This window comes from Corvus cornix, chromosome 8 (genome assembly GCF_000738735.6).
Source record: "Corvus cornix cornix isolate S_Up_H32 chromosome 8, ASM73873v5, whole genome shotgun sequence".
NCBI lineage: Eukaryota > Metazoa > Chordata > Aves > Passeriformes > Corvidae > Corvus > Corvus cornix.
The window spans coordinates 9,155,991-9,169,700 of NC_046338.1; the positions used below are offsets into that span (position 1 = coordinate 9,155,991).

A 13,710-nucleotide genomic window follows, 5' to 3' on the forward strand; every position below is an offset into this window, starting at 1 on the left:
AATTTATCCTCCTATGCGCTACTGGCTACTCTTACTGGTAACAAAGGATGTCCTTTTAATTAATAATTTTAAATCCCATATGCAACATCGGGGAAAAAAAGGAAATATTTGACAATTACTGCTAAAAGTAAGGTGGCACACCACTCTTCCTTTTAGAAGATACTCACAAAATTCTAATAAATTATAAGCTTGTAAAGCCTGAAACAGCATCAAAACCACCAGAAGAAACTTAATTTTTTTAAATAGACAGAAGAGAAAAGCAAATCAAAAGAAAATAAAATATACATGTTTCTATTAGGAATATTTCTGCATTTCTTTTCTGAGCAATGATCATGTCAATATCTTGTTGCAATCCCCCAAGCAAGGACATTTCTTTTTCTCAGTTAAAGGCTTGTAGAGCTAATTTAGAATTTAGTGAAACCAACACATAAATTAATTCAAAGCAAAAAGCACAATGTAACTAAGTGGAGAATCTCTACCAAGAAAAATGCATTGTTGAAACGAAATTTTACAAGGTTATCACTACCATAACCACACACAACAGCAACAAGGGAGTTTGAAGTGAAAGGGGATGGTCCTATACACATTTTTGGCCCTCCATTTTATTTCAGATTCTGAAGTAGAAAATTGTTTTAATATACCACCTATAAGATTTTGTTAACATTTTAATATGAAAATCATGGGTCATTTTAGAATAACAATGTACTTAAAGCATCTTCCTAGCTTTCCATCATTGGGCTTTTTATAGCATCCTAAGAAAGTGGAAGATTTTTACAAAAACTTAAGAGTGAATGAGGCTTTTATGGGCATCCCTGTACAATAACTTTGGGCCTTTTTCCTTTCAACAGGCTGGATGTCACCTCTTGAGATGCAAAGCTCTGCAAATAGAAGCAGATGGCTCCTTCTAGCTGAGCTACTATCAGTTTGCTGTTCTTTCTCAGCATTGCCTTAGTTTCAGTCTCCAGAAAGCATTTACAGAACATACTGCCATGTAGGAGGAAGACAGTCTGATTATAATGAAAACAACATTCCTTGTCTTACACACAGCAGAGATGTGTTTCCAGAGAGGCTCCACTGTGGATGATGTGCCACAAGTGTTCCAGCTGTTTCATGCTACTGACTGGTGCGTACCAGGGACGTACCTGGAGCCCAAACATCTTCTCTAGCATTTTGAAAAAGCGAAAAAGCAAAAACAAAGTCGTCACACATCACCTATCTCCCTCAGCAACAAAAACAAGGGAACATGCTGTTCAGGCAGGCTGTTGACTTTGCATGTGTGACCCTTTCTGAAGAATTATTCCTTCTTTTTATATTGGAAGAACATCTCCACACACTTCACTTCAATGACTAACAAGCCCCTGCCTGTGAGCTCTGAAACGAGCATTTCCCTGTTGCTGCCATGGTAAAATTGGCAGCAATGTAAAAAAGAAATAAAACTCCCAAACACTTCATGTTGCTGTGAGTAGCAGACAGAGACCATAAGATGGCACACTGCACAGCTGCCAGGCTGCCGGAGGCACGTGGAAACAGGCAGGATGTTCCTCCTCATGAGAACGCAGTTAAATCACTGGCACAAATTAACCATGCTCAGAGACTCAAAACAAGAGATTTACTTAGATGTATTTATCTAATTTTATTTGGCTTCGTTTTCTGTCTCAGGCTCTTTTGCAGGACGTAAGAGGATTGAATCCCCCAGGAAGAGATGGATACGGAAGCAAACTAGAAAGTGCAGAACATAAAACATTTTTCTTGAAACTATAAGGACCCTCTTACAAGCTAGAGAAGGTGAAAAACTACAGTCAGAATAATTTCCAAAGGGCATATTTTGATGCTATCGCTATGTTTAAACTCACTACAATGACTACTGACATTTATGTTAATGATTCCCAGGTAGAGCAGTCCTAGGGAGTTACCTGCGTGTCCATGAAGAGGGGAATGCGGCCGCGGGAGAGTTGGAGATGTGCTGGATGTTACAATCAAACTCTTCCTGTTGCTTGTCCGACAGCTGAAAGCAAGAAAGATGAACCATTAGGCATGGTCAGATGGACAACTGCACCTCGAGGCAGGTCCTGCAGAATCTCTTTCAGGTAAGGAAAAGGAATCTCTCAGTATTTAGGGTGGTATTTTCTCACACTCTCGATCTCAGTAGTGACCCTGCAAAGAAGGAAACGTACAGGGACAAAAGGTACTTGGTCAGCAGCAAGTGTTTCAACATTCTGGAAGCATTTGCTGCACAGGCTGCTGGAAATAGCTGGTAACTCATTCCTGATTCACAGATTATGTGCAACTCATGCTTTACAACTCACACAAAAAGCAAAAACCAATGTAAAATACCCCAGAGTGCTTTGGATACTCTTACCAATATCCAACCTAGCAAATAAATCCGTTACAATTATTGGCTTGGTTGTAAGAGAACCAGAGCATATTCCTTAGGGCAGAGTTAAAATTACAGAGCAAAGTGTTAGCACAACCCAGCAGATGAGTGGGATTACTAATCAAACTTAAAACCTGAAATCCAAAAATCTTTGTGAACACATGTGGCAATACCAATGGAAAACTCTGCAAAGCAAGTTTCAGACATACCTCCACCACATCAACTCCCCTCATTGCCATGACTTTGTTCCAGCAAGGTAAGTGACACTTCTTACGGGACAGTTCAGGTTTATTTTTTCCCTAGTGGGAGTTTCAGAACCGAGCCAAATGAAGAGAAGGATGTGGTCCTCCATTTGCTTCCCAGCTTGTGACTGCTGGTAGCAAACATTTAGCTCTAAAGATGATAAAAGGAATCGCAATGGGTAAGGGAAACATTTTTAAATCATGGGAGCTGTGAAGAAGAGCAACTAGATAATTAAATCCCTTTGTGATTGCCCCTTCTCCTGTTGTTTAAACAGAATAAATGAAGTTCCCAGCAAAATCTTACAACTGACCAAGTATTACAGCTACATACATCTATTCATTGTACCTCCAGCTTGCTTCCTACATGGTATAAACATTCCTGCTTACTTCAGCAGTTCTCAAAACAGGTAACTAGAATCCCACTGGTGTTGATAGGGGTGGGAGAATAGCCAGGAGCAGGGAAAGTTGAGCAAAGGCTGAACAAGGAGCTCGCTGGCCCCACTCCAGGGGTGCCCTGTGAAGCTCCACACTGGGTTCCCCAGGCACAAGCAAAGCATCTTTGCTTGCAGACCCCAACTGCTGACATCTGCCAGGTCCTCCGTGCACTGACTGATCTGCTGGAGCTGCCCAACAATAAACACGCTCGGGCTGCCAAGAACTACAGTTTAATGCAAAAGTATTTCGCTGCCACAGGATACAGTGCATCTGACTATTATTATTTGTAAGCTTATTTTATTGCTGTTCTATAGGAAACTGGAGAACTTGATGCAGAAAAAAATACAACTGAACTGCCAACTATAATAAACAGTAATAAAGTTGAAGCACCATTAACTGCTATTCAGGCTCTTTAGTGTACTTAAAGCATTCCTCAAAATTATCCAACTGATTCCATACAATCTCCATTTACATTCATGTATTATTCAACAACAGTCCATCCAAAAACTGATTGCCATTGTGCACATCTCATGGAAAAACTAACAGCCTGATTTTAAGAAGCTTAAAAATCTCAGTTCATGGATATTTTTAACATGTTTTCACTTACGCTATTCCAGTAAATGCTGAAAAAACCCAGAATACTCAATTCCAACATTAATACCAGATAATCATTGTTTATATTAGCACAAAATCTTTCTTGCAACATGAAATTCCTGAGTATTCTAGTGTAATATATGTTACTATGTAAGAAATAAAAAACAATCCTGGGTTTTACTATCAAATACAATGTAAGAATTTAAGATCTTGCTCAATAAAAACCACTAGTACAGTGAGAAAACAGAGCTCCATTCTCTACAGTTGTATCTCTTTGCTAAAGAGAGTTCCTAAAGCACACTTTACCACAGCAATGTCTGGAGCTGGCTATGGAAACTTGGTATATTTAAACCACAGCATAACAGGGGAAGGGAACTGTCCCAAACTCAGAGCTTTTTAACTGCTTGCCTGCGTTTTCCCAATTGAACAGAGTTTTACAAACCCATTTTCTCTGCTGTCTTTGCCAAGATAAGGAGCCAAAAGAGAAAGAGTTAAGGGGCTGGAGAGCAAGAACAGCTGAGACCCCTTAAAATAGGTCAGGTTTACACAAATGTACTCAGAGGAGGGAATGGTTTGGAGTGAAAGCCTAGCCCCAAATTGGGAATAAAACATTATTCTCTTTGCACCCTCAACATCGGATAACTTTTAATTTTCCTGGATCTCTCATCTGCAAAAGAGAAACACCACTTGGGTCTGTTTAGCCATTTCTATGACTTACGTATGTTGGCAATAAGGCAAAGCTTAAACGCAAAGACTGATAACACAACACCCAACTTCTCAAATTTGTGTTATAAGTTGAGAAAAATATACAAGTACAATCATACTCTCTACTGGCTGAAGAGAGCTCCCTGCATACAGAGAAAAAACTTTTAACCGATCTAGGAATCCTAGAGGAAATGCAGAACTAGAGTGATGAAGTTCTGGTAGTCACTGAAACACAAAAAAAGGGTGAAGGGAGGAGGTAACATGCAGACTTCAGTGGGACGACCTCTTCCCCAACAAGTCACTACGACAGCATTTGAGCACCTCCTAAAGAACAGCTAAATATGAAAGAAGCAAAGCTGGCTTTAAGCAGGGCTTTGTGCCAAAGAAATTCAAACCAGTCAATTTAAGTGTTGGCAGAAACAGTTCCACTGAAGAAAAAATTATTTCCTGGAAGATGCATTTTAGCCAGACAGACAGTGCTGGGCTCAAAACTGAGCTACCAGGCCAATGATAATGAGGAGATCACATTGTTAATCCTTTAAATTGTATTAATTATTATTATTTATTACTGTTCGCAAATTCTCAAAACAATACTGTATGTCTTTTTGCTCAAAAATTAATTCAATCTGCATAAGAAAAAAAGGAGAAAGTAAGGGGGAAAAGGTTGGCTATACATCTCTTACGTCTTAACTAGAAAAAAACCAAGTTTTTAACCAGTCCAGAGAGATTTCAAGCATTATTATTTGTTTATAAGCTGAAGTTTTGCTGTTTTCATTAAACAAAAGGCGAGCCCTGCCCTGAGCCTCCTTTCCTCTCACAATTTGCTTTGGGTCTTGTTAACCTTTTTTTTTTCCCCTCAGATCCCACTTCATAATTTCAGAGAGCAAATCCCCTCCAGGTCTTCCAGTTTAGGCAAAACACAATTTTAATAGTGCAGAGTTTCTGTAGGGCCCAGAGCTGTAGGGCTGAGCTCCAGCCCTTGGAAAGCTCTGTAGGTGCTGCCCTCCCTGCCCTGGTCGAACAACCACGTGGCCAAACCTGAGTCTAGAAATCTGTGAGAACACAGGAGCACCTCGATTTAATTCTGAAAACACATAGTAAAATGGATATTTTATATTGAAACAGTTGAAACAATGCCTTTGCATCACTATGGAAATAGAGCTTTTACTATTTCTAACATTAACTTCTCTGCCTGCAGTAAAAATATCGTTTGTTACGTGTACTGAAGTGTCCCCAGTGCGTTCGTGAAACTGAACACCACAGGACATCGGACGTGGGTCTGGTAACTGGACACTGCTTTTGGACCCACTGAAATGTGCCCCCAAGCCAGCACCCTTGCCCAGAGTTATTTCTGAGCACATTTGGCATAGTACCTGTGACCTGCACACAGCTCCCGGCTCTTCAGCTGCACCCCAACCAACCTCCTCCTCCTCCTCACCCACAGACAATCCCAGGGCAAGCCTCTAAAGTGAGCACCACAGGTGCACCTTGTTTCATATGCATATTCAGTCTGAAAAAGAAATCAATGTCTCAGTTTCAGCATAAATCGATATTTGATTCTTTATTTTAGCAGTTTACTCAGGGGACATATTCAGCTCACTGAGCAAAACTGATTAACGCCCATGAGGTATCTGTGTAATGAAAGCGAGGGCCACAGAAAAAAACAATGTAAATATAAATAACCAACCCACACTACCAAGCAATTTCATACCAATGCTGGTTATTATAAATGAATAATGATCAGGAAGTTTCTCAAAATCTATCTGAATTTATAAGCCTTGAGGAATTTCTCATAGCTGAAGCTGCTGGAGTATGGAAGTAAACAAGATAACAATGATTGCACAAGCCTTCTCATTGACTTTGACAGAAATCAACTTGAAGAAATAAAATATATGGAAAACTTATAGCTTAAATCACATTTTGGCTAGTATTCATGAATGCATTTTATTCATATTAGTGATTTGTCACAGAATCACTAAAGTTGGAAAAGACCTCCAAGATCATCAAGTCCAACCTTCGACTGAAAATTTTAATTTTAGAATTTTGTAAACCTCAAAAAGAATTTTGTACCTCAGGTTGTCAGAGTGCCAAATTATCCCTTGCACTAACTTCTTTCAAAATAACATTTCGGAAGTCAAACATCAGACTTGTTCCAGATTTGACATTCAATTCAGTGACTTCAAACAAATCTCTACGAACTGGGATCCAAAATTCAGAGCAATCAAATCTGCTAAAGTTATTTGCGGTTACATATTTTCCTAAAATGTAATATACCACCTAACCAAACTTCACCAAATTCTCCTCTGATGTTACAGAAGTTTGGTTTCAGTTGATTTGCTTTACAAAGAGTTCTTTATGAGAAACAGACATTTTGGAAATGAAAATAAGTATTTAAAATTTTTATTCACAATGACAGAAAATTTACAAAATCCAAAATCTGCATGTCAATGAATGCAGCAGCTGCACAGCAATGTTAACTAGATGTGGAAGTTATCGTCTTAATTATAGTAATTCAAAGATGGAAGCAATTTTGTAAGCTTTAGCACTACCAACAACAGGGATAATTAGTTCTCTAAAATAGATAAGTAAGCATCTGGTTCAACTGATTTCTTTTTTTTCCACATTCAAGAATAGTTTAAGAGTTATTCATCCTAGAATAACTGGGGAAAAAAGTGTTATTATTCAGGGTGCAGGTTTGGGGGGTTGCACATTCCTACAATAAACACTTCTTTTGTTGTAAAGAAATACAATTACACATAGTTAAGATGTGAAGGATGGAAGCACAAGTCCAATAAGCAACTTCTTAAAGATTGTAGGCAGAGTCTCCATCACAACAGACACAGAACTATCTTCTTCCCAACATCACCTAGGAAAACTGCATTTTATTTCCAGTCATTGAAGTCCCAGGAGCAGGGAACCATTCTGAATGTGGATTCCTTCCTGGTTATTTTGTCCAGACTAAACGACTAAGGAGCCTTTCTCCAGTGCATCTCTGGACAATCATTCCCTGCCATTCACTCCTGTATAAGATCAATCCCTAACTCCCATGATCTTGAGACTGGATTACAGTATTCCTGTTCCCACCATCTTTTTGAAGAACTTCAAATAGGACTGAATTTTGGAACCTAAATAAAAACAACAATGAAAACTGACTGCCTGAGTGCAGGGTCCTCTTCCACAAAAAGTTTTCTACAATTTAATTACTACAACAACAGAAACAGATGCAAATTGTTCAGCAAACCAGGCTCTACTCAAATTTGCATTGCCCATTGTTTTGAAGCCCATGAGACAAAATAAACTGGACAAAAAAAGAAATGCACGGAGGAAAAAGATGCAGTCAACTTGTGAAGCGTGGGTTGCACTTCCGTACAGATTTCCAGAGAGTGCACGGGGGTAAAACACACAAAGGACATTGTTTTCCATAATGCCACCACACCTTTCAGCGTGCTACCAAACACATCAACCGAGGTGAACGCAGAGTCAAGCAATGCAAGACTTACAAAGCAAGGAGTAAAATGGGTGCAGATGGTTCTTTTGTTTTAAGGAAAATTAACATCTTTGTAGTTAGGAATTAACTGATTGCATGAAAGGCCATTTTCCTTTCATCTAAACCAAGCTATATGTTAGACAAGTCCTCCTACTTCATTTAGAGCACAAATTGAAGAAGCAGCATCACTGCAAGCTAAGAAATTACAAAAGAAAAGGCTGAAATTGCCAGTGAACACCAAATTTATGTCTAATTTCCCTAACGCTTGAGGCTGGTGCACACCTGCTTACACCATGCTGTATAATCCAGACCTTTTGCATTATTAACAACATAGGAAAAACTCTGCAAAGCCAAACAAAATGAGATGTCACAATAAATTACAATGACTGGTACAGCCATTCTCAACTACATGAATCCACTTTATTCTGAACACACTCCAAGCTTATCTTTGTTTTAGCATAAAAGAACAAAAGTAAGAAAAAATCGCTGAGTATGGAAGAGAGACCCTAGAATATATATGTAGATACTATTTAATGAGAAAAAACATAAAACAAACCTTCTCAAGCATTCCTATCTCCTTCTTCAGTTGTGTTATGCATTATACTGCCATGAAGTTACATCACAAAGTGTGAAAAGCTGATTGAATGAAAGCTAAGCATAACTGCATACTTTCATTTCCCATTTCCTCCAAATCTATTATTAAATGCTTCACGTAGCATAGCTGCTTTTTAAATAAGTCTCTACTTGGCAATTCTAATGGAAGATAGTTTATCACATTTCTTTTCCTCCAAAAAATCCAAGCAAACAAATTCCAGAATGAAATGACAAAGTGATTTTATATTGTTTCAAACCCTCTAACCGTGGAGCATACAATTACATACAGGTGGGCAATATAACAAACCTCCTCTAGACTCTCCCAAAGATGCATCCAGGAAATAATGCAATTGAGCTGAAAATGGAAAGAAAGTTTCCCATGTTTAATGTAAATGTTACATAAAATAGGAAAACTCATTTGGTTGCTTAGTAGCACACAACATGAACAGTTCTCTTCATCTTGTTTCAGCGCATTTTCTTAGTTTAAGAATCAAAAAAAATGTTACAAATTAGCTCATTATCAGCTACCTGCAGTTCCAAACCTCAGCACGAGGATTAATTACTGATCTAATTTTAAATATATTCTAGCAATACACTATTTTAGAAATAATCTCCAAATCAGACTGTCAGGGAAGTTGCCTCTACTGCAATAGAGCACAGATTTTCACATGACCGACCAGCAGTGTAATAACCAGGGTGGCAACATTCTGAACAAGACGAGGATGTTTGCAATCACATTATTTGCACATTTTAAAAATACATGTTCTTAAGGTGCTCTCCTGAGCTACACAGGAAAGGTTTTGCCCTGTTGCTAAGACTCATCTTTCCAGCTATGGAGACCAACAATAACAACCCCACTGAAGAGTGTCAGGGTTTGTGCTTGCTTGGCAGAATGCTACACTCAGAACATGCTTTCCTACAGTCGGAACTACAGCTCTGCTTTGGCTTTCAGACAAGTGCTGGGCCATGCTTCCACCCCTGGTGCCTCTGCGATTTTGCACATGAGCCTTGCTTACCGCCATCCTCAGCTCTGCAACATCCACTTTCTTAAGAATCGCCCAGCATATTTAACTTGCAAGCAGCTTCCAGCATATTAAAGCACAGAAAATCCTGAACAGAACACGGCAGCACATCTGGACAAACGTGCCAGAAGAGCAGACAACAAAGAGAGCACATTGTTAGACAATAAACCAACTCCCCGGGTCATCATCTGCAACCAATTCCACACCATTTTAGGAAGCTTTTTGTAAAATCACTATCCCTCAATTTTTCAGTTCTACATACCTTTTGACAGAAAGGCTTTGTAAATATTTTGGATTTAACTCAGAAGCTAAAGTGACTAAAACATCTGACCTTTTAAAAAATACCCAAAAAACCAAGGTAAGCTGCAACATGTACATTATCATGCTTTGCACCACTGATACATCAACGCTCTCATCCTTCCTACCTTTCTGACCCAGGCAGTGCCCTAACCATTGCCTGCTATGAGAATCATGCTCTTTTATCTTATTGGGGTTTCTGGTCTCCCTTTCTTAATTTTCCACAGTTTCAACATATAAAAAATATCCATTGAATAGGTAAGCAATTCTCAAATTCATCCCCAGTAGCAAAGTGTAGCAGATAATGACACAGATCAGAAAAATCAAAGTCTCAATCTGCCTACCTTACAATGATCGTTTAAATTTATATGTTTGCTTCTAAACTTAGAAGGTGAAAATGTGCTTTCTATTTTCATTACCAAGACCCTCCCCTTTCTAAAGCAATAATGTTTCCCAACTCTTAGCAGCTTCTTACAAAATAAAACCAAAAGAAAAAAATCAGCATCAACTTAATAAAATTTAAAAAAAAAAAGAACAGGATACTGCTAAAAGACGGTCCAATGAAGAAAAGTTCATTTCCTCAAGAGGGGAAAACCACTTTTCTGTGAAAATATTAAAGTACATGTATACATGCACACACAAACATTCTGCCTCTAAAGGCCTTCAAACAGAATAATTGGAAATAATTTGTTGCTCATTATGTTTGCACACACACAAAGATGAGAGAAAAATCCTCAAAAACACCTCTAAAAAATAACAGCAAAGCATGAGTGTACTAAGGTAGACTGATAATAGTCCAGTGGACGTATTAGGAAAATATCCAGGCTTAACAAAACTGTAATCTCAGTAGGCAGGCTACAAAACTTTTGACATTTGTCCAGGACTAAGCTGTCTTAGACAGGAAATTGCCATGCTCTGCCTGCCTGGACTCAACCTGGGCTGAGCAGAGCAGTTCCCTACCAGACCAAGACAAAGGTGAGATGTGTGTGCCAACATGGTGCTTTAATTCAAAACAGATACCGAGAGAGAATTTCGGATTGCTCAGGTTGCTCCCTTCAGCTTTGAAGAAAAAATGCTGCTTGGGACCTTTCTAATCAAGGCATTCCTTGAATAGCAAAGAGGGAAAAAAGGCTACTGAGATAAGAGTTGGCTCTAAACATCAGAGAAGGCAACAGACAGGAGGTGAAGTTCTGTGTACTCAAAATGCTTGGTGTAGCCAGTAAAACTGGTATAAATTCATGTAGAGAGATACACTGCAGTGTTGAAATAAAGTGTTTGGTTTATGTGGTCCTTACTCAGTTACAGATACAGGTCTGTCAATAAACCACTGTCCCAGATAAAAACAACACACTTAAAAAGACATGAAAAAATTATTTATAAAAATACATTAGGTATCTATACTGCAGCGTATAAACAGACACATCAAATAAGCTGGCTACTAAAATAATAAGAAAATACACCTGTAGAAGGCATTCATGCTAATGGAGCAACAAAACCACAAAAGGCAGGAGAAGAGGAGGAGGCCCTGGGTGCAGATCCTGCCCTGGCACACAGAGCAGGCATCAGATCTATAGCACGGGGAAGTTTCTGGAACAATCAAGCCTGATTACATGTTAAACCTCATTCTTTTGTGTAAAGCCTACTTGCTGAGCCAAATGTTCATTATCCAACAGCCATCAATTTTTCATACAAGGATGGCTGTTCCCATTTAATAACTATACAAATGTGTAATACAAATAGATACACACACACACACAGGGGTTTGAAATTTTAGCAGACTGAAGCTGGAGCAATCATTCACAAAATTGAGCAGAAGAAAAACACAAACAGTAGAAGTCACAAGCTGACAGCTAAAGCTTGTACATCCAAAGGTTGAAGCAGTTCACCGCTGCCAAGAAAGGGTATTTGTTTTAAGAGCTATTCTACTTAAGAAGGCTGAAAAGTAAAATCAAAATCAATTCCAGTTACAGTAAGATGGTAGAGAGAAGTACATACAAATATACAAATGTATTGAAAATAAATGGATGGTAGCAGTGATAACAAAAACAAATCATAAGAGAAAGTAAGAAAAGACTAAAACCTAGTAAAATCAGAGCCATAATTTACACAGACGTTAAAAAAGCAGATATTAAATAAATGTACCTCATGTAAAATTGGATCAGAATGCAAGCAAAGAAACTGCTAAAAGCTTTTTGAATGCTTTATGCACTTATTCATAACTAAAGGAACTAAGAGCAGCTAAGCATTATTTTTACAAATGCTGTCTAACAAACTTTAGCAGAAACTCACAAGCACAGGAAAACACAGCCCAGGTTTCTCTGAGACAAACTGGTGAAAGATAGGGCTGTTAAAGAACATTAACCCATTTCTGTATAAGTAAAAGATTGTTGTAAAATTCATTTCTGGGAGCCATGTATTGTGATATCCCAGTGTTCTTGCTGCACCAGTTCTGTCCTGCCACATAGTCTGAAACCAGCATGGCCAGCAGGAAAACAAATGAGACCCATGAAAATTACAGAACGTACACAAATGAAGACACAGAGGAAGACAAATGCAAACACTTACAGAAAGTCAGGTATTCAAATTCCATAGCAATTATGCTAATTTAAATTAGGTCTGCTAATTGTAACACACTAATTTACCATGCAATCAAGACTGGAACAAAATTGAAGGACAGGAAAACACCCAATATACTGGAAATAAGTAATTTCAAAAGCCACCACAGGATTCAAGCTCGCTTCCTCAGAGAACAAAGATTCAGGGAAAGACTGTTCTCATGTGTGCCTGCAGAAGATTTTTATCTCACGTCACTCTGAGTCTCTCCTCTGGCACATGCTCACTGCCAGTGTCGCATGATACCAGAAGCAACTCCTTCAACATCAAATAGAACACGTCAAGTGACGTTTACATCTTCTATTCATTCTGAAGGAGTTTAAATTATATGCTTAGTACTACGTAAACACAGCAGGCAGTAATGAATATGGGGAGACTCATGCAAGCATCATACTGATACATAAGCGTAACATTTGCTTGGATTTTCAGCACGACTAAGCTTTGTCCTCATATAAAATACGACGGTTGAATACCAAACTTGAGGCATTTTTGAGGAAAAGATGGTGATTGGTTAAACTAACAATCTCAAAACACATCCAACTTACTACATAGCATTGCCTAAAATGACAGACAGGAGGGACTGGTACCAGGTGGCTTGGATTTCATATCTGGCATAAGGACTCCCCAGCACAGGATTCATAAGCATCCCCCTTCTGAATCCCAGCTCTCTGGACCCATCCACCTTCAGCTGACATAGAACTAAAAACAAATACACCAGAATAGTCTTTTAAAACTAAAATTTTTAAGAGGCCTGGAATAACCTATGATATTTCACTACAGAAATATGTTTTATTTTATCTGCAAATCTATTCTAAAGAACACTTAGGTATTAATCTGCAGTCCTCAACATAATAGAAAAAGTAAGATAATTGGGCTATGAGTGGAGAAAAACCATTCAGGTATTATCTGATAATTAGCTACAAATATAGAATCAAATCACATAAAAGGTGTTTTCCTTAATGGTTTGAAAAGAGGTTTACTTGCTCAATATGGTAACTGAGATGGTGGCCAATACCAAGTGTTCAGCATCTGACTGAAAATTAAGTCATTTCCCTCCAGAGAGGTGTCTGGTGATAGAAGATGACATGCTGTATCTCTCAGTTCCTTAAATAAGGTCTCCTTTTTATAAAAAACATTTTGCTCTAGGGTGTACACTTCCTTGTTAACATTAGCATTCAGCTTGTAGTAAAATAACAGGAATCCCAAGCGCACCAGAGAATGTCTCTTAGTTTGCTCCTGACCACAACTTCACACGTCTCCTAAGAACAGGGACCTGCAAAGAGTAACATCATGGCATGGGCAGAGGTTCCTCAGATCCAGAAACATCTCCAAGTCCATCCCAGAGCT

At 38.6% G+C, this 13,710-nt stretch overlaps 1 protein-coding gene across 7 annotated transcripts in view; it reads right to left on the reverse strand.

Annotated features, from left to right (window-relative positions):
- The window catches only part of MAST2 (microtubule associated serine/threonine kinase 2), a 188,659-nt gene that overhangs the window by 64,439 nt on the left and 110,510 nt on the right, over positions 1-13,710 (reverse strand). For all 7 annotated transcript variants that reach the window (XM_039555709.1, XM_039555708.1, XM_039555707.1 and 4 more), the window contains one exon: positions 1,914-2,005. In XM_039555709.1, the coding sequence (XP_039411643.1) occupies positions 1,914-2,005 (92 nt within the window). The remainder of the gene's footprint in view (positions 1-1,913; positions 2,006-13,710) is intronic.